The sequence below is a fragment of the Gymnodraco acuticeps genome, unplaced genomic scaffold (genome assembly GCF_902827175.1).
Source record: "Gymnodraco acuticeps unplaced genomic scaffold, fGymAcu1.1, whole genome shotgun sequence".
NCBI classification, from domain to species: domain Eukaryota; kingdom Metazoa; phylum Chordata; class Actinopteri; order Perciformes; family Bathydraconidae; genus Gymnodraco; species Gymnodraco acuticeps.
The window spans coordinates 572,337-594,172 of NW_022990198.1; the positions used below are offsets into that span (position 1 = coordinate 572,337).

The 21,836-nt window shown below is 41.6% G+C and overlaps 1 protein-coding gene across 2 annotated transcripts; it reads left to right on the forward strand.

Annotated features, from left to right (window-relative positions):
- The first annotated feature begins 18 nt into the window (after positions 1 to 18).
- Positions 19 to 18,497, forward strand: cdc42ep4b (CDC42 effector protein (Rho GTPase binding) 4b). Of its 2 annotated transcripts, XM_034218058.1 has the most exons (3): positions 19 to 216; positions 1,066 to 1,678; positions 15,881 to 18,497. In XM_034218058.1, the coding sequence occupies exon 3, from the start codon at positions 16,063 to 16,065 to the stop codon at positions 17,047 to 17,049; it is 987 nt and encodes a 328-aa protein (XP_034073949.1). In that variant the 5' UTR covers positions 19 to 216; positions 1,066 to 1,678; positions 15,881 to 16,062; the 3' UTR covers positions 17,050 to 18,497. The 2 variants fall into 2 exon arrangements, with proteins under 2 accessions (XP_034073949.1, XP_034073948.1); XM_034218057.1 differs by lacking the exon at positions 1,066 to 1,678.
- The last annotated feature ends 3,339 nt before the right edge of the window (positions 18,498 to 21,836 follow it).

Sequence of the window (21,836 nt, forward strand, 5' to 3'; positions counted from 1 at the left end):
CCGCTTTGTGCGCCACACACATGCAAACTAAACGGACATTGGAGCACCAACACGGGGAATGTCCTGCCGCAGCTCCTGCTTCTCCTGCCCTGGAAACTAAAGTGACTCCGAAGTGACACAGACGTTTCCCCTCCTGCTTTTGCTGTTCTGCTGTGTTTACGGGAAGTTGAGTGGAATATAACCTGAAACTTCGCCATTGCTCGGACCTTAAAAAAGGTAAAATGTCTTCATGTTATTGTTTTAGAGTTGGCTGTCCTGTTGTAGAATGCTTAATTTAAGCTAGTTCGGTGAGTGACGATTTTTAGTTTAAACAATAGAATCGGCATTGTTTAGTGTAGTTTTCAGACTACTCTTCTGGGCCAGGGGACTAACGAAGTAAAGCCAACTGTTAGAAATCTGCATCTAATTTGAATGTCAAATCTGCTTGTAGTCAATTTGCGCCTGATCGAGCTCCTTCCTGTCTGTCCCATATGGAGCGACAACAATGAGCCCTGCGTCCTCCATCCGCCTGGGGAACACGAGAAAGTAAAGCGAAACTCATGTCATTATTGAAGTCACCACTTCAGGTTAAAGAGGATTTTGTTCTTGGGTCAAATAATGCTTTTACTATGTCATTTTGGATTCCAAACACTCATGTCACTGCTATGAGTTCAACCTTTTAGGACCAATAGTTTTTAGTTACATTCAGCCTTGATCAGGAAGTTGTGCAAAGCTTCCATCCTCTTCAAACCTTTTGTTTTAAATCATGTGATATATATCGTAGATTAAGATTACTGACACAATTACATTTGGCAGAGAACCCCTTTTTCCAAGAAATCCTGCTTTGGTTCATTACTTATTAAATTATACAATTAGGCTATCTGTTTTAAAGCCAAGGCCAGAACCAACATGAAAGGAAAGAAAAGTTTGTTCACATGTGGGATCCAAATAAGTAGCCTCCAAGAGGTCAAGAGACTTCAGGACACACAAATGTCTATACTAATACAATTCCTCATAACTTGACTGTATATTACTCACTAGTTCCCACTATTACTAGATCCCAACAGTTTGGTTTCTACTTTGTAGATACCCACGATGGGACCTCGGTGCAGAGCCTAACATAAGTGTCCCAAATAAGACTTTCCAGCTTCAGGACAGGATATGATTTAATCGGAGTGGGCAGATGGCCTTAAAAGCATCAGTTATTTTCACTGACAGTTACGTAACACGAATACTCCGCCACTCTCTGGGAATCTACTGAGAGGCTACTTTCACCTCGTCTCTCCCGGTTTTGTCCACCTCCCTGCTGCGTCATTAGTTAGATGTTCCTGCTTGTGTTTACAGGCCTAGCACTTGCCTCTCTTGCTCATCATGACTGATGAACTGGGCAATCTACTCTAGAATTAGCACCTTGGCTGTTTACCTGCCCAGCCTCGTTCATCATGCTCTGTCCGTATTGGATGTGCTTGAATTTAACCACTGACCATAAAGCCTGCAGGGCCGTTTTCTGACGTTGAGTTGAATTATTCCTCTCTCAAAGTCTGTAATGAAGCCTTAGCTCTTGTTAAACTGCCAGTCTGGAAAACAGCAGGAGGACATATTGACTAATGGGCTTGGCTTTGGGGTTGTCTTTGTACAACTGTTGACCTATGACCCCCCGCCTTCACTCGTCCGCACCCGCCCTAACAACAGCCCTAAGGTCAGTGGGTTTTTGTGTTTTTTCTTGATGAATCATTTACTTATCACTGTATTGGTAACTGTAGAAAAAGGGAAGCAACTTGAGGTATTTAGGCCAAGGTCAGACTAGCAGCGCCACTTTTCCAAGCATCCTCTAACTTTTCTGTGTCTTTTGTGGTCAACTGAAGTAGCACATTATCACACAGAAATACACTGCCTTTCAGCTCCTTATTGTATGGGTTCTCCAGAGCGGCCAGGCAGATATCTCTCCATCAAGATGTATTGTGTGCACTGCAGTCAGAGGGGAGGGGAGTGTGTCATCTCTTACTGACTGTGCTTTCTTTTTTTTGCGTCGGAGGCTATTTCAGTTAGCTCTGGAGGGTACGCCTGCTGCCTAGTGAGGAAGCTGGCTACCTGCCCTATTCTGACGGAGCTGAGGAGGTCATTACAGTTTTATACTGCAGAGAGGGCGTGCAGGAGTGGGGGTTGGGAGACGCAGTGAGACTCATTTTCCCATGAAATCTTACTTCAGGCACAAGCAGTTTGTTAAAAGTGGAGGGCAACTAATTTCCTTGTATATCAACACTGAGGGAGTATTTCATTTGTGTCCAGATTCTATGTTGCATGGTGGTTTAATGTGTGATGTATTAACTTTTCGCGTTGGTTTATATGAGAGAAAAGTTGTTAACTGGAGTCAGATGTGATCATTTACAGTATATTGAGTCTTGTTGTTACTTCCCATGCCTCAGGAAATGCCTATGTAAATTACAGCCTCTGTAATCCACCCACCTTTATTCCATACTCCATAGGAGGCCTGCTGGGAAAGATGGGAAAACATTTAGTCTTTGGCATGGCTTCTTTGCAATTACATGATTTGGAAAAAGCTCCTCTAGTTGGGAAAAGGATAAACAAAATCTTTTGGTTGATTATTGTGTATTCAGAATGGAAGAAAGAGGGCAATTGCAAGCAGTAACATTTAAAAACCATCACTTGTTTTAATATGATTACATAATTTGTGTATGACTTGTTAATGGCATACAATTACTTTCGTGGGACTTATTTATGGCATACTAAACTATGGCTTTTTAAGACTTTTTCAATAATATTCTGCACTAGGCCATTTGTATGACATTCCTTATTCCTTTTGTTTACTATATCATTACCATATGTTGGCATACTAAAGCCTACTAGACTAGTACTGATTTGTATGACCTTCTATGAATTATATGATGTTATGGCATACTGTACTGTGACTTTTTTATGATAGTACTAGGACTTCTCCCAATATGAGTCCACCATGACCTTTTTCGATGTTAATCACAAAATATATATATTATTTTTAACACACCATATAATGACTTTTGAGAATTTGTCATGACATTTCTATAACAAACCATGAGTTTTCCTTTTTTGAATGACACCGTTTTCTAGCATACTCTCTCACCCCAGATCTCTGAACTGTGGAAAGCTCCCCATGTCTGTGAATTATTCATCACTTCAAAGGTGACGGGAGTGTAATTATTTTTTTCTGCCATTGATACGGGAAATCATAGAGACTTACGTTGAACTCCCAGAGGAGAGTTGTTTTGACTCAGACAATTACAGGATTCACTCGCCTGCAAACACAGCATTTCTTTGAACTTGGAACATAAATCCAACTGAGGGTTTTTGAGTTAATCTCTCAACAGACTTTATATGGAAGAATAGTACATGTTACGCAGTGTTGAGATATTTTGCAGAACCCATTTGACTTTGAACTTCGATCAGTCGCAACAAATTAACCAGTATGCTTAAAACAAGAGATTTACTATATTATAGCCTTTATATCATTCTGGTATTCCAACGATTGTGATTAGTGGTTCCCTAAACAAAGCAATATCTGCTGCAACCTCATTTCCCCCCAAATGTCTATGAATCAAGAGCAGGGACATCAAAGAATGCCTTTGTTTGTTTCATCTGGAAACAAGGGTTAAGTTGTACAGATTTTGTTTTTAGGAATAAAGGATTTGCTATAAAAACCTAAAATAAACAAACATCATTTGGTCTAGCAGCAAACATTTTTGTTGTCCCCTGTTAATCCTTTTACGACCCCACAGATCTGTCTTCGACCCTTTGATAGGGCACCACTGATTAAGTCAACCGTGGACTTAAAGGGACAGTGTGTCGGATTTGGCATTATTTTACATAATGGATACAGATGTGAACCCCTCCCAAACCAAGCAGTTCAAACCATAGTAACACCTTTGCTTAGAGGCCATTTTTCCATCACAATACTTTGGGAGCTATACAATTCAGGCGGTAGCTGGCGTTGCCACAGTTTTACAAACTCGTCGGAGAACTACAATGGCCTTCAGGTAGAAACTGTGAAAGGCTAGATTGAAAGATTGGTTTGTAAATTCTGAGCTACTGTAGAGAAATTCCGGTTCATGGGAATAATCTCCCACGTAGATTTAAAGGGCTCATTCTAAATAGGGATGCTCCGATCGCCAATTTTGGGGCCGGAATCAGTATCGGCCGATACCGATCGCCGATCCGATCGAGTGTGGATGGGGGGGATCTTCCATTTAAAGTGATGTTTAAAACTCAGTTAATGGGGCTCATTCACTGGAGCTTCCACAAACAACAACCAACATAATTATTACATTCAAATGAAGTACATTATTCAAGTTTACATTAACTTTGGATAATAACACGGGAGAAATAACGGGAGCCTCTCTTTTCCTCTCTCTCTCTCCTGTCAGTATCTCATGCAGCCTACTGATCCAGTAATGAGTGACCCGACAGTGAAGAATAAATATATGTATAACTAGTTTAGCTTGTTCCAGAGGTAGATAAAATAGCTAAGTGTGTTAGGTCTAACTCTTAGTGTGTGTGTTGCTCCGCTCACCAGTCCGTCACAGCGGGTGGAGCTGCAGGATTTCTGCTTCACACACGTTGCATACCGCTAATTTATTGTCCTTTTCGGACACCTTAAAATACTGCCAGGCTGGTGAAGCCATTTTGGCGAGCTTGTTTTGCCGCACACAGAGAAAAGTGTCATGTATTTTACGTCATGCGATCGGCATTTTTAGAGAGCACCGATCGATCGGTAGAGTTAGTATCGGCCGATATCGATCGGAGCATCCCTAATTCTAAAGAAACAAAAACACAGCAGTTCTTTATTTAAGATAAAAGACTCAAATGAAAACATAGTTATAGTTCATTTATGTTAATAGATCCCACTAGTCACTGACTCTGTATTTTTTCAAGACTAGATTTACTTGAATTATCTTATTACACAATTTGAAGGTTGGTCAGTTAAAGAGGTCTAAACTGTGTCAACTCTTTTGGGACCAACCCCCCTGAAAAATCCATCAGCGGTCAATATTCGACCCAAAGCCCCAACCCTCAAGAGAGAAACCTTAGCTGATTCTGGCACAGTGACACCACATGCCCTTTATCGCCCCATTTAACAACAATATATCGCTGCCGTTCCCATGGAACGGGGCCACTTTCTCTTTTTCTTTTGTGAAACCCATATGCACCTGTTACTCGATCGCTCAGATCTTCGCCTGTTTTGGTTACTGTCAGTGTAATGTGAGCATTGTGGAGGAAAATAACCAGTTCAACAGGAACTATTTTTCCTGTGTGGCGTGCACTTCACATTGAAGTCATTTCACTCCCTTCTTGAAACAAAACATGACAGTTTGATGCGACAACACCTACGCACATGCATTAAATAACTAATCATATGACTTCATAGATGTTTATAGCATATGGTCATCACTCTTGCAGCACATCATTTGTATCTTTAATTGCATTGTTTGAACCAGTTTGGATAATGATCATGTCTGAGATGAAGGCAGTGCCAGTGGAGCTGGGGCCAGGCTGGTGGGTTGGTCCAACATTGCGAAGGTTTTAGATCATCATCAGTGGTTTCTGTTTTTTGCAAGAACACCACAGATCAAAATCACCAGCTGGCACACCTGTCCAATATTCATCTTGAATCTAATTGCAAACATATTTTGAAGATGTGTCATAACCTTCTTTCAATTTCGGCTTTGATACCGTCGATGCTGATTTTAAAAGGGAATATCTTTCGTCCTTGGTCTTGCTCTCTCCATTTTGTCCATTGGTCCTGTTGATGTACTACGATTTAGAGATTTGGGCAAGAACACATTTGAATGGCTTACAAGGAGGATGACAACCCTCCGGCAGCTTTCCAGAAAAAAATTCCAGCAGCCACAGAGATTTCCAGCTACTTCCTTTAGTCGTTCCGAGAAATCAGTTTGAAAAGATTGTTCATTTTCTGGGAAGTGGGAAGCTCAAAGTTCTTGTCGGAAATCAAATTGTTATCACCCACGTTGTTCTTGATCGAGACCCTTATATAATACAATGTTATCCTGACATATATATGACAATATGATCTGGGTTGACTAAATCCAGCATATCTGTTCAACGATGCTAAAAGACCTTACATTTCCCTTCATTGTCGGCTTAAATTAGCATATTCCCATGTAATTTAATTTATAAGAAAATCTTTTTTTGCCCATACAATTTGAATCTGACCCAGCGTTTGATATGTATATTTCCAGTTTTTCAGCTGAATTTAGTTAATGAAACGGTTAGATAAGAAAACTCATTGGGCATGCCTTTCTTTGTTGTACATTTCCATACAAATCGTATAGTGAAGTGCCAATGCCGGCTTTTATGGAACACAGTTAAACATTAACCACGTGTGTTAGCATTAAGTTCCCCTTCTTCTGCCGTCCGTCACTGACACAGTATCGCTTTTAGCAGCAGCAGGGCTATGGTTGGTGCAATATCTGCTGACTCGACTGTGACGGGGTCACATATTGAAAACACACATGACTGTGCAGCTGGCCGTTGCAGTCCGGGCTTTGGTCTGTTTACAGCCCAGCGAGCCCTCATTGTTTTGCTGCTCTGTATGAACACAGGAACAGGTGGTGTCTCTCTCAAGCGTACTGAAAAGACAAAGGAGGACTGTTGGCGTTGCTGTGGTCACCTCTGTGCCCACTAGATAACAAATGTATACCGGGAAATAAGGAGATGCCAACAGTCACATGAACTATTGTGGGCTCTTGTTGTGGATCCTGGGAGGGTCACAGGTTTCTCACACATCATCCTGTCTGAGCCTCTAGAGGAGAGTTTTAGGCCAGCAATCCGGTGATCTGAATGGCCCGTGGTGGAAGGTTACAATACCTGCATGAATAGATACGGATCTCAGGCCTTTGTCTCTTTGTATTAAATTAGTGTGAATCACTGTGAATAGTGGGTGTCATTCATCTGGGTCACATTTGAGACTCATCTTAATTGTGTGTGTACGTGCACGCATTAGTTTCCTTTAAAGGTGCATGCGTGTGGTCTGGGTGTGCCAAAAGGGTTTGGTTCCTGTCTTCCTCTGGACTACTGCTTTGTTTTTTGTTCCTTCTCCTCTATTGTGTGCCATTGCTGGTTTACAGAGAAATGGTGTCGGTCATTCGGAAACCAAAAGGGTGTGTTTTTGATGTTTGTGACAAACTCCCCAATGACCCTTGAACCTATTTACAGTTCCGTTTCAACTGGGGCCGTTGACGGACTTTAAACTTTGGTTTTAACTATGCACATAAACACGCACAGATCCTATGCATGTAAACACAGCCATAACCATCTGTATGTGCTTCACCAATGGAAACGTTATGCTTGCAGATATGTTTCCATGAAATACGCGTTGTTACTTGATTTCCAAATCAAAGTAGCATGCCAGATGTGAAAGCTGTCTTCAAGAAACCCAAATAAAAGGAAGATGGATTTCGGTAAGATGACACAGATGGCACTTCAAAGACGTACCTGACATAATCAGGTACTGGTTCCCGAAAACACTTGGCACTTTCATTATCCGGCCTACAGACTTACAGGTTTCAAAGGAGCCGGTGTTAAGGTGTGGCTTTTATTTGATCTAATGTGATCCTCTTGTCATGCCTCTTGCGTTTTATTTGATAGTGTTACACTAATGACTGTTTTATTTGACTTTAAATGATCTTGAACTCCAAAAGTGGTGGAGAATACTAAACATACAGCAGATAGCACATTTTAACACAGCATTAGGTTGTAGTATGTTCTCAGGTCAACTGTCAGTGAGCTGAGCTGCTGAAATATCAGCCCCCCTGTGCTTAGCTAGCAATTCCCAAAGATACACTATAGGAAGAACGTGTACGCACACTCACAGCAAGCATGGCCTCCTCACACAGAGCACTAACAAGGGAGCAATTGCATTAACAACGTGCTTTACGAGGGGAAGAGTCTTTATCTCTGTCCTGTTCTGGGGGTTTTCAGCTTGTCAACCGCTGTTGTGAATGTGCCATTATTAGGTTGAAGTGGCCATGTTTGTGAGCCTTTGTGTTCTCTTTTGTCAGCAAGTGTTTTGTTGTTTGCCTTCGGTGTCATTTAAGGTAACACCATGGGGGTTTATTAACTCATCTTGTCAGTCAGGGCGCTTGTGCCTGAGGCCTTTATAACTGGTTTGTGTGTTTGACTTTAACGGGGAGGCAGCTTGTTAAAAAAAAAAGGCCAGGAGCTGTGGACACAGTGCGGAAAAACTGTCACTTATCTATCAGTCCCACTGAGAGGCCTCCTGTCGACTTCACTACAGTTTCTGCATGTGTGTGCTCTTTTTCTACATTCTAAAAGATTATCCAACAACCTTTTTGGTATATTTTGTTTTGCCAAGGTCTCTTTCTAAAGCACCCTCAAAAAACAGACAATATGGCCAGTAAACTATTTGAACTGTGTATCTAAAGTGCAAGCCAACTCATTCTGGCATCCCTGCTGCAACAGAGCATTTTGTATTCCCTCAGTCTTTCTCAGCACTATCCTCAGTAGAACTTCTGCTTTGTTTTGCCGTCCAGCAGCTATTGGACGGTTCATTCAACCACTTGGCTCAGATCCTGCTCTCTGGTACCAGGCGTGAATGCTGTATATTTGTCAGAGACTCACGGGGCGGATTTCAGTGATTAATTGGACATGTGCTCTCACGTGCACGGACTCACACACACAGTAAAGTACAATCACTCCACTGTAGGCGTAATGAGGCTTTGGGTACATTTCATGCAGGACACGGAGAAAGAACGTCTGTCATTCTGCTGGCATGAACGAGTACATCCAATGTGGCGACACCCTCCACCGCCCCTTTGAGGGAGTGTTTCTCTTCAGTGCCTCCATCTGTGCCTTCCCTTTTTTTTTTCTCGGGGTAAGGTCATGGCACTTCACACTGTTACTCTGGATATTATTCATACATGGAGTGGGGAGATGTAGGGCTTATTATGTAATCAAGAAACATGTTTGTATCTATCCCTTTGGTTGTTAGCCAAGGTTCTTCTTTCCCCTCTCTGGCAGCAGCTCAGCATGGCAGCTTAGTCAGTACTTGACCACACGCTTTGTCCGACTGTGCAGGAATAACAGCTTAATAAAAAGGTTAGCTTGACTGGAAGCAATAAAGGAAATCTGCTTCTGGATATCAGGATTTGGGAAGATTAAAAAAAGATATCACTGGGTGTGCTGGGGTCAAAGGAGCTTGTGCAAAAGAGATAGGAAATGGATTTTGGAGTCAGACAGTAGGGCTATCTGGTGTAGGGCTGAACGATTAATCGATTTTAAATCGAAATCGCAAAGCCTGCGATTTTTGTTGTTGTTCTTCTTGTGTGTCAGTCATCCACATCAATCAGAAGTGCTGTGCTCCACATGTACCAGTCATTGTTAACCAATCAGAAGGGGCCCATGATAGGTGATAGACAGATTGATCCAATCACCTGCCAAGTATTTTTGAAATACTTTTCCAAATGGCTTCCAATGGAGCTTTCCTAGATGGTTTGGTGAAACAAACCATCGGAGTCAGGTTAGTACTGCTCCATCACATGTTTTACATCTATTACAGGGTGAATCTTAAACTGAAGGTTGACTTTTGACCCAACGGAAGTTTCATGTAAGTTTAGTTCTTTCACTCGTAGCTCGGGCCGCGCGGGTGCTAGAGACGGGAGCATGTTCATACGACCTTCCTAGCGGGAGATATGGCCGCATTTTACAATAGACTTCCGTTGGGTCGCTTAAAAACAAATATCGCAATCGAATCGCAATATCTGTCTGAAAAATCGCAATTAGACTATTTCCCCAAATCGTGCAGCCCTAATCTGGTGGGGATATTGGATGTTTGTTTTTTATTTTTCTGGGTGGACGGAGGAGTTGGGTTTGCCGTCCTGAGCTCCTGACACACGGAGCAGAGGGCAGGCTCAGGCACGCTGAGTAGGTCTTGTGCAGATAAAGCAGTCAATGTTCCAGGGGCGCTTCTGACCTTTCCCAAAGTCCAACTTGGATGTTTCTGGTTTCTTTAAGCTTCTTTATCGGCCCTGCCTTTGATGTGATTAGGTTAATCATTGCCATATCTGAATAATGCACAGTTGCTCAAATTTCTGTTTATCTGGTCAGATTTTATGATAGCAATTTTATATAAGGGCTAGAACCTGCTAGTATGACATTTCTTGATTTCATCATGGACGCTATAGTTGCAACACCCATATTTTATAAACTTTACTTCTACATGTGCTTTGTTATTAGGTTTAAGTATATTTTCCATAGTATTGAGGACAAATGGGTTTGTCTGGATCTTAATAGCTGTGTTATGTGAGGACAAGTGTGTTGACGCTGAAGATGTGGCTAATTAAGTTACTAAATGGGCCCTCAAGAGATTGCATGTTCTCACTGTCTCACTGTTTATGCCTAATAAACATATTGAACCCATTTCTGCTTCATAGAGAATACAGGCTTTTTATCACAATAACTTTCACCTTGAGCCTTAAACATAACAACATTTTTTCTCGGAGGAATATAATAAAATAAATGTTACGATAATTGCAAATGTGACATTTAAATGTTATTCTTAAGGTGTACATCTGTTCCACTTATACGCTTAGAGTATATTTCATCTTTATTCTATCTATATTGGGTCAGTACAGAAGGAGCAACAACCTTTACAGACAGGCTTACTGAGAGCTCGGCGAAATTCTATACTGTGTGAGTTTTGAATGAGTGAGCAAAGAGCACTGGTGTGTTTAACATAAGTAACATCTGTTTACCCTCGGTAAACCTGCTGGGTGAAATAGGAATGCTTTGCTTTATCCCTTTCTTAGCATTCAGATCCGTTCCTCTGGGTCTATTCAATATATTCCGGACATTTGTCATACAGGGTTAGCCTTGCAGTGTGTCACTAGATATGAAGTCGAACAGGAAGAACATGTTTCTTCCGTAGGAGGCAACAAAGGATGGCTTATTTTAGAGTGTTATGTGTAACAGGTTGCCATTCTTATGTTACTGTCACACATTCTGTGATCCAGTCAGACAGTGTTTACATGATACTGGAATCTCTTACTTCTATATTAACTAGAACAATATATACATTGGATTCCATTTTCAATACCTATAACATGATAGAATAATTCAATAGTTATGAATTGTCAGCGTCTAAATCCAGTATCATTACTTTAGATTGATTCTATTTTCAGGTGTGTTGTAATGCGACGTGAGGCTGAGTTTGTGTCGAGTATTTCTTCATCTTTTATCTGTGCGGTGAGTTAAGGACAATAAGTAGATGTCGGACTGGAGGAAACTTTGAGGCGGCTAGAGAAACGGCGCCGTGCTAATGAGCTGGCACCAAGGCTACAGCACCATGATGAGAGGCGGAAACACATTCATACATAGTGGATGAAGCCTCCTAATTCCTTCATTTCTAGCCTCTTTGATAGCAAACATTTCTATATTTATTATATTTGTTTACAGTTGTTGTGTTTGCACGATGACAATGGGACAATTCTGAAGGAAGATGAAAATAAACAGACTGGTCCGTGTTGTTATTTCTCTGCTTCTGGCTCTGACGGCGTCCTCTCCCCCGTGGGAATCAGATGTTTGGGCTGGAGGTTATGGGCCTCACAAAGTAGCTGCAAATGAAGTTTGCCGACCTTCTTTGTCAGAGTTGGGAACTTCCCATTCTTATGCATCAATTGATTAGCAATGTCATAGATGCCGTTGGCTGACTCTTTATTGCCATTTGCATATCAATAGTGCTGACAATAGGCCGGAACAAAAGCAGATTCAAGGTTAAACAAAGCAGAGGTTTTCTTGTTGCTCACACGGCAAGGTCTCTGTTTTGAAAATCATAGTTTAGAAAAATGGGGGGAAAGCTGGAGAAGAAAAGAGTTGGTAAAACATAGCTTTAGTAGTGTTTGCTTGCCCAAAGGAACATCTGTAACTGCATATTGAAAGTCAGTTAACATGAATATGTTGGTATTGATACATTTGTTTTGAACTGATTCATAGGCTCACTATTGTACCTTTCCCTGCAGAAAAGGCATTTTTTAACATAACAGTTATGTAATTGCACTGTTTATGTCTCCTTGTAACTCTTCAAGGCTTCTACCTTGTGAATAAATGATGGACTCTCCCTCTCCTTTTAAAAGATTCAAACAAAATCTAAAATAAAACCAGAAAGTCTCGCAGTCGGTGCACGTCTGTTGCTTTAACTCGACAGTAGGCGAGCTGTGATTGGATGAGCAGCCAAAGCCTCTTTCCCCTGCTCATCGGGGTGAATGAAGAGAAAGTGGTGTGGGATAGCCGAGGACTGTGTGGCGCCTGTGATCCACAGGATTACAAGAGCGAGACTGAACGCTGCTGAGCATGCTGGTTGTTGTGATGTCATTCAGAGCCTGCCAGTGACACGATGCTCTTAATCATTCATGGCCCTGTCACCACTTGTCTTAGTTCGTGCTGGAGTCATGTGGCACTTTGAGAGCTCTGTTACATAAAGGCTTCGTCACGGGCTGGCACCATGGCTGAGGCAATATACTCGACTCAAACAAACAATATAATACCTCTTTGGGCTTATCTAGTGGCTACAGCAAATATGTTCACCTGTATGTTTGTGTTAAAGTGATTGCTATCTTTGAGTTGTATAACCTGCTTTTTTGTTTTGCTCCATGAGCCTGTTGCGGAGATGAAATTCTGCCCCCAGCTGAACTGAGTGTAGTGGAAGCCATACAGGTCAGACTGGAATCCCTAGTCTTCCGTTTGACCTTAGCACAATGTATGAGCAAACAAGAGAGGGGCGACTGTATGTTTTTCTATTGGTCTAGACACTGAGGAGAAATAACCTTTTCATTTATGTTTGAGTGAGTTGTATAGTATTCTCTGTATGTTCACGAAATCCAAGAGACAGCCATTACCTACTTTAAAAGTCGAGAAACCAAAGATACAGTGATGTCAAATAGTACACTCTAACACACACTCTGAAATGAGAATAAACTTGCTGTATTAATAATTATGACATTAATCCAAAAGGTGGAGTTTGTAATTTACCCTTTGCAATTGACAGAATCTTGGCATTTCAATATGAAGGAAAAATAACCACAACATTTTAATTGATAAAAAGCCTCAACATTGGACACAATCTTTCTTCCAAGCTAACGGAACAGATTTATTAGCGTTGTACTTAAATATGATAAGTATTTAGCAGTCTATATTGTAGAAATGTTCAGGTATCGTTACCCTTATGCCTAATATATTTGGAGAAAGCCTGGATAGACTCCCAGAACAACAGGAAAAAAGAGAAGCATACATTCTCCGCTCTATGTGAAAGAACATTTACCACGGCTCCAGTTTTATACGCAACATTAGTGCTCCCTTTTTAGGCGTTTTAAATGGTCTCTGGAATGTTTGAAACAGGAGAATGCATAACACATAACACTGTCATTCTTCATGGTTTATCTTTTGAAGAGTGCTGAAATGCTAGAACTGAATATGACGGGGCTGCCTGCAGGCTGTACTTCATCTTTTGTCATGCCTACAATAATGGGGTCTTGATGATCCTGGAGAGGGGGGGGGGGGGGGTTGAACTATTCCTCGTCAAACACCAAGAGGCCTCAAAAGACATTAAATGGGCCATTTCCTAGAATGAACTAAAGGTGTGGGGCTGGCACCTTTTGATATTCGAGCACCCACTGACATATTTTATGCTGGGTTTGAATGTATTCGGGTGACAAGGCGCATCAAAGGCATTCCCCTTCAGCTATAGCAGCGTAGTCATTGTCTTATTGCCCTGCATGTGGCCACCAGGAAGGGTTAATCCATCCATCTGAATCTATCTGAATGATCTCTCCATGTAGGGGATCAAATCTCACTGGCTGTCTCCGGCCGGCTTAGAGACAGGAAGCTCGCTCCATAGCCAGTGCTCTGCTCTGACGTTGCCATAGAGAAACACAAAACTATGGGCAGTGGGGAGGAACATTGCAGATGAGTTGTCTTGAGTGGTCAGTCACACATTCGGCAGCCTTTGTGCAGCGGATGCTAATTGGCTACCGCACTAGGACTCCGCTTAGAGGGACTTTGTGGGAATGTGTTTGCTCTACGCTATAATCTTACAATTTGGCATCCAGTTGCTGTTTGAATAGCCTTCGTAGCAGTAAGCCCATTCCAATTGTCACGTATCAGGGTGTGAACTTGAACTAGCTTTAACAATAGAACTTGAAAATAAGTACTATTGTAAATGAATTTGCCCTTTGTTAGGCCGGCTTTTGTTGCTGGGACAGTGCATCTCCTCCATTCAACAGCACCAGAACTACAGCTTGAATGAAGTTGTTGAATATAGAGGGTACAAACCTTTGGCAGTGGATAGAGTTCAGTTCTCTTTGGGAATGACATATTTTTCTGAAAAAGCTGTGAACAAAAACACAGCGCTAGCTTTTATCATCTATCAAACCCCCTTCTGTTCCCTCTAGTGCTACAGTTGCCTTTCTAATTCAATGGGTTCTTGTCAGAGATGCAAATGTTTTCATGGGTGACGTTCCTTTGGGAATATTGTTGAGTGAAGCCCCCATTCATTCACTGTGGGGATGCGTATACGGGCCCAGAGCGTGGGCTTCAGCTGCAGTCTGAAAACACGGAGAATGGCGGGATTGCTGTCTGGCTAAAACAATTGGAACCCTTGTTAATGTCAGTAAACACATGGATCCAGTAGAGTGTAACCAGCACATAAGTGGGTGTTAAGACCTATTCTCCACTCTTTCTGCTTTAAGATCACATTTCAAGGCTTGCGTCACTGGTGACTTAGGGACAAGTGTGTGAAATGAGCCATATTATCTGCTTATCCAGTCAAATATCATCAGGATCAAAGTGAGCTGCGTTATGAAAACTTTATTACAGACTCAGGGTCCAGATAAAAGACAAGACATTACATAGATAAAAGACAAGGCATTACATATAATAAATTACATACACAGCATAAAAATAATTCATAGTTTAAGAATCGTTAAATCAAGAGCACCCTGCTTCCATCGCATAAAAAAAACGTTCATTGCCATCTCTAGAGATGATAGACAAAGCTAGGTTAAACGTGGCCATTGATGTGTGTTCAGTGATAGACAGAACAAAATATGATGTTGGAGGTGCTTAAATGTCGCTCTCAAGACAAAAGAGACAAAAGCTCAAACTGAAGAAAAGCACAGAGCCTCCGATGGAAACATCTAATCTCTTGGTGACAGGAAGGTTAGAACAGAATGTAGCAGATCTGGACTTTCTGAGCAGTCAGTTGATCCATGCTGAAGAAAGGCTTTTTTGTTTTATTCCTGCCAGCTTGAACTGCTCTTGCTCCGAGTATCCTGTGTCTTGCTGGTTATGTAACAGTCGGGGGCTTAAATGGGAACTAAAGCACAGCAGAGACATCGGACACTGCAGCTACTTGAAAAACTGAAAGTGACAGCAGCCTATTATAGGGATCTTTAGAAAGAGCTTTAAAATGTACCAGAAGAATGGTACTAGCACAATTTGGATGGGAATAGTTGCCTTGGTAAACCTCATTGGGGATATTTCACTGGTTTTGAGTGCTGTGAACTTTGTACAAGAAAGCATTTCTTTACCATTACATAACACCCTCAAAGACTTCATTCATTAGTTAAGAACCACTCAAGTGAGGATTCATTCTGAAGCCCTGGCAACGAAAGTCTCCATACTTAGGGCAGATCGGGACAGAGCCAGTTATGCGATAGTGGGTGATGAGAAAGGAATAGACATAGCTCTTTAGAGAAGCATTTAAAGTGGTGTTTCAAATTTTCAGCAGAATAAAATGCTATTAATTGAACAATTCCACACTTCCTGCCAAGGATCAGAGTACTGATGTGGCTTTAATGCTCTCTCTTCTTTTTCATAGGTTTATCTGACGGTGGAAGGAAACTTGAGCTGAAGGACCAGAATGGCTGCACACATTAAACACCTGGATTTATACTTTCTTTGACAAAACCTCAGCCAAATAAGTTTGGAAGGAACTCCTCTGAACTCCTACAGAAGCTAGCTCCATTTCTCTCTGTGGATTATAAGTAACAGACTGCCATCATGCCGATCCTCAAGCAGCTGGTGAACAACTCTAACCAGTCCAAGAGACGGTCCCGCGCAGACCTGACCGCCGAGATGATCAGCGCTCCATTGGGCGACTTCCGCCACACCATGCACGTTGGCCGCGGAGGAGACGCCTTCGGGGATACTTCGTTTCTGAGCACCCGATCAGGGGAACCTCCCAGGGAGCCGGAACCTAAGCAGAGCTCCCCGGTGCCCAAACCAGGTCTGCTGTCCCGCACCTTCAGAAGCAGCAAGCGCTCTCAGTCAGTAAACCGGGGCGACAAATATGAGTACACCATGACGGGGCCTTCTGGTGGTTCGTCGGCCTATGTCAAAAACGCCATATCCATGCCTTACCTAAACGAAGAGGATGGGAACCGAGGCCAACGACTGCCGAAGAGCGTTTCCTCCAGCCCCATGAAGAGACTGTCGGAGATCGAGAAGCCATCCAACGGAGCCGCAGCCATGGCGACGCTGGATGCAGAGTTTGAAGAGCGCAATTTCGGCGAACTTACCGATTTGCCTCCATTCATGCCCAAGGGAGGCGGAATGAAGCACGCGGAGTCCATGATGTCCTTCAACATCGACTTGGGGCCCTCAATGCTCGGGGACATCTTGAGCGTGATGGAAAAGAAAGGCTGGGAGGAGGACGACCTCGGCTACGAGGAGGGCGAGGGCCGGGCGTCGCCTTCCCTCATCCCCCACATAGATGATGATGACGCAGAGGAAAAGGCCCCTTCCAGGCCCCCCCGCACCATGTACCAGCAGAAGCCCGTGGTGGAGCCCTACACCCCCGAGCTGCACCCCAGGAACAACCACCACAACCTGGACAGCTGCTCCGTGTCCAGCGCCGGCTCCGCCACCGAGGAGAAACCGCAGTTCCACGACAACGACACGGACAGTGCCAAGTACAGCTCGCCACGTGGGGAGGAAGACCGAGAATTCACCTTCATGGATGATGACGATGATGAGATTCGAGTGTAGATGTTTTACCTATCACTGCCACGAACAGTCTTGAAGGACACTAATGTAAAAGCCCAAGCTGGAAAAGGGCAGTGGAGGGATTAAGAAGCAGGGCCACATCTGCTTTAAGCTTCTTGTAGATCAATCTAATCTCTGCCCACTTTGTTCTACATCATAAATAAAAACCAATTAAGCCTTATTCACCGTGCTGTTGCAAGGAGATATGAGCCAAGAGCGTGTCAGACTGGCTCACAAAGTGAAACTCTCGCAAAGTTTGGGTTAATTTGCAACACCAGACTCTGAACTTATTGAGGAATTCTCCATTTTATAATAAGACTGGCTCGGAACCGTGTCCTTCTCAAAGGTGCATTGCTCGTTTTAATAAGTAAAGGGCGGCAATATGGTTAAAGAGCCCTAACCCCAGCTGTCAATCAAATGAATATCACATTTGGGGTATGTTACGTAATGTGAGGAGAAGGATACGTGAAGTCACAAGCCAGATGTGGACGTGTGCTACAGATTCTGAAGAAGAAAGAGGGAAAGAGAAATAAGTGGAACTCTGATAGCTTTGTAATGTGTGGGAGTGATCATGGAGCTCATTTTGCCATATCTTGGCATAGACACTAAATAGATAAAGTAGGTTCCTACTTTTGTCCAAGTGTGACTTTAAAGGGTGATTATTTTGTACTTTATAATATGTAAATAGAGTATCTGGAAGTTGGTCTACAGTAGCTCTCTTGTATTTGAGTTTGGTAGTTTACCATTTTGCCCCCGTCTCTCTTTTAAATCGCTCTTCTTTAAATCCATAGAGAGCTGTGGTATTTATTCAACATGTTTTGTAAGGGATGGATCATACTAAATGTGCACTGCGAGGTCTTAAAAGTTTAGATTTCAAGGTTCTCTGATACGTTGAATTTCTTACAAAAACGTCTTAACTGAACTAAAGAGTTAGCCAGCTTCTTTACGTTGAAGTCGGCTGCCTAGCACTTACATATTGGATTCAATTAGACATTAAAGTGTCTAAGTCACATCACTCCTACTGTCACTGTCATGGTAAGGCTGTACTAGCTCACAAAATGTCATGTACTTTCTTTCAACAACAATACAGAAGTTGTGTTTATTTTTGTATCTTCACAACTCATTCCACATCATCACTCAGATGTGTATGATAGGCAGGTCAAAGAGAGGCATGAAAGCGTTTGAAAGGGAGTTGTCGCTGTAGACAAATTGTTATATTCAAATGAATAGTTAGGGCTCTATCCAAAACACACATCCTCTCTCTAGACATGTGTTCAGGCGCGTCTCTAAGGGAAGAGAGAGTGTGTTATTAGAGCGCAGCTACTTAATAAAGCATCAGGAATGTCCCCGGCAGCGTCAGATATTTCCTAAACTGGCCCCACAAGTGATACCTCCTGTACACAACCAAATCACACGGTAGGAACACATGATTAAATGAACCCATCATCTGGCCGTTTCTCTGTCTACTCATTAAATGTGCTGCATTATTGGCCCCCAACCAGCTGGATCGGCTCCACAAACAGCGGGGTCAGGGACGGGCAGGTGTGCGGCTTCTTCTTTCCTACGATGCAGGCTCCTACAGGTCTAAATAAGGTATCCACGGTTAATATGACCCTTTTTTATTTGGCGTTAAGAAACTAATTGCCAGGTTTTTGAACTTCCTGTTGACGCGGGGGTGTGCACGTAGGATCAGGATGCTGTGCCATTCTGCCTCGGGTTATTGTGATGTTTCCAAACAGAAACCGGTTTAAAGAAGTTTGTCTTAAAAGCAATCTAGAAGAAATTGCCAAGTATGTTCTAACTTTATTATTGGGTAACGTTAGCAGGATGTACACTGAACAAAAATATAAACGCAACACTTTTGTTTTTGCTCCCATTTTTCATGATGAACTCAAAGATCTAAAACATTTTCTATATACACAAAATAACCATTTCTCTCATATTGTTCACAAATCTGAAAAAATCTGTGATAGTGAGCACTTCTCCTTTGCCGAGATAATCCATCCCACCTCACAGGTGTGGCATATCAAGATGCTGATTAGCATTAGAAAAATGCACGTTTTAGCGTGGCCTTTTATTGTGGCCAGCCTAAGGCACACCTGTGCAATAATCATGCTGTCTAATCAGCATCTTGATATGCCACACCTGTGAGGTGGGATGGATTATCTCGGCAAAGGAGAAGTGCTCACTATCACAGATTTGTGAACAATATTTGAGAGAAATGGTTATTTTGTGTTTATAGAAAATGTTTTAGATCTTTGAGTTCATCATGAAAAATGGGAGCAAAAACAAAAGTGTTGCGTTTATATTGTTGTTCAGTGTATGATTGTGTTGTTACTTATGTGTAGATATGCAAAACAGAGTCAGAGCTCACATGTTGATGCCAATGAGCCACAATGGAAGCCGTCTTTACTTCTATTGGTCCAGAACGAAATGGTTTGCGCTGCTGCAGTCCTTCACGTTCATCGCCAAGAAATGAACACTCTAAAAAGAGAACAGAAACACTCCTTATCTGCCGTTGTTTTTAATCAAGTCATGTAAATATAGTTAGTGCCATGGATGATTACATTAAACACTGGTTGTTATCAGCAGTGTGACGATGTGGTACCACCGTGGGAATGTTAGCGGATTCAACACTAAATGGCACATTTGCGGCCAAATTGTCGCAAGTAGAAGAGGTTAATAGAGGATCATGGGAAAGTATACTAAATTACGCTGAAGTACTTTCTTAATTTTGCTGGCATTCTTCTTGTTTCTCTTTAGGACACTCCTAAGTAGGCCAGAACAAACTATTTAAATAATTTGCAAGTTCTTTCTGCCCCAGGTCTTAAAGTTGTCTGCGCCCGGACAGCTTTGCTTTGGAGTGGCGGGAAAAGATAAGGACGTGAAAAACAACCTACTCAGAGTTCTGCTGTGAATGTTTTTTCTTTTTTTCCTATTCAGTGGCTGTAGTGTTATGCCGAGTTTGTACTGTTTTTCTTTTCCTACTCCTTATTCTGGTTTTACAGTATATTAATATATTTACCTTCCTCATTTTCCTTTCTTTGAAATAACAGCTATATTTTTCAATAAAAGAGAAGCTGGTAATCTTTAACCATGACTCAGTCGTTTATTTACAAATTCATAAGTCTGTCACCGCAGGCGTCCTTTCATTTTCAAAACTCTTCAGCAAGTTTATACACACTCTTAAAACGCGCGTATTGAAATCTGACCTTTGTGTAGCCCTTCGATTTGTTTATACTGAGGGAGCTCCTTAAACAGTTTTAGCCGCAACCCCAGTTTAACAAACTCAGAGTGGATTGTTCTGCATAAATAACCCTGAAATTAAAGATAAAACCTTGTTCTAAAGATTCCACATTACGAGCAAGATGAGACTTGTTAGCGAATTAAAGCCCTCCAGCCTGACATTGATTTTAACAGGCTTTAGAACTTGCTGGGTAACATAAAGAGCATATCTTGTGATTCATAACATTCAGTCAAAAATGTTTTTGTATGATCCAATTCGTTCGGAAGGGGAGTCAAAGTAAATGATGCATCAGTAACAAATTGTGAGGGCACTAAATTAACCGTACAGATAGAATATATTACAGGCTCTTTCCTTTTTTCAACGGCAAATCTAATTTCTCCAGATGATGGCCATCTGGATATGTGATGACATTTTTTCATATCACATATCTATATGACTCATGATCTCAGGTCTAAGAATAGCATGGAATGAAGCCCAAGGGAAAAGTACTAAATCTAGCCTGGTTTGTTTCTGAAGAGTTTCACACGTAATTATTGCTGTATAAAAGCAATGGTGAAATGTAAAGGTTATTTACTGTGATGTACACAATATGCTACTTTATACATTGGTACTTTTCTTTGGGCCATTACTCTGAGAAATATATATTGTTCTGTAATTCAAGAACAGTTTCTTGGTGATACTTTGGTAATATCCTAAATGAGCTTGATCTTGTAAAGAGTAGCCTATGCTTAAAGTGTGGTATTAATACTTTTATAAGTAAAGGATTTGAAGCTACAAAATATATTTTTAACACACATTCCTCTCACTGCTTGCCAAATAACTGTAAAGCAGTTTTATAAAACCCATAAAAAGATAAGTGTTGGTTAAAATTGTAATATTTCAGGAAACTGTGTTCCATACTTTCTTATAGGTGTGCTGCTATCGCCCTCTAGTGTCACCTTTGTAATACTGCAAGTTAAAGTCCTTTAATCCTGCATAATCTGATATGGCAACCACTGTCTTTATTTCAGTACTAGTTTTCCTGGTGTCCATATGCAATAACATATTTGAACACACTTTAATTTCTAACATCCCCTCTAGCCTTTGGTTTGTTTGTTGTTGTCTGTTATGAATACACAGGGCTCATGTTGATCCTTCAGAAACGTCTGCAGGGCAAACTATTCATGGTTTTTCAATCCTTAATCCTCCATAATATGAAAACAAAGAACATCTTCCACATGTTCAAATCGTTTGGTGAAGTTTAATATGACCTGTATCATTTTCTTTACAGAGTATGAGAGAATTGTGAGAAAGCCTACACAAATCCCAAGACAAGTTTTCTTCTTCCACATGTTAATATGGAAAACTGTTACTGTAATACACATGTGGGTATATATTTTTGATCAGTTTCATGCTGCAGTTAGTTTTGTTTCTTCTCATTTAAGCTCCAGAAATAGTGCTATCTATACTAACCAAAACTAAAGCTACCAAATGTTGCCTAATCGCCCAATTACTCTAATAACACCCCGTTATAGCATGTCATTTACACAATACAGCCAATAGC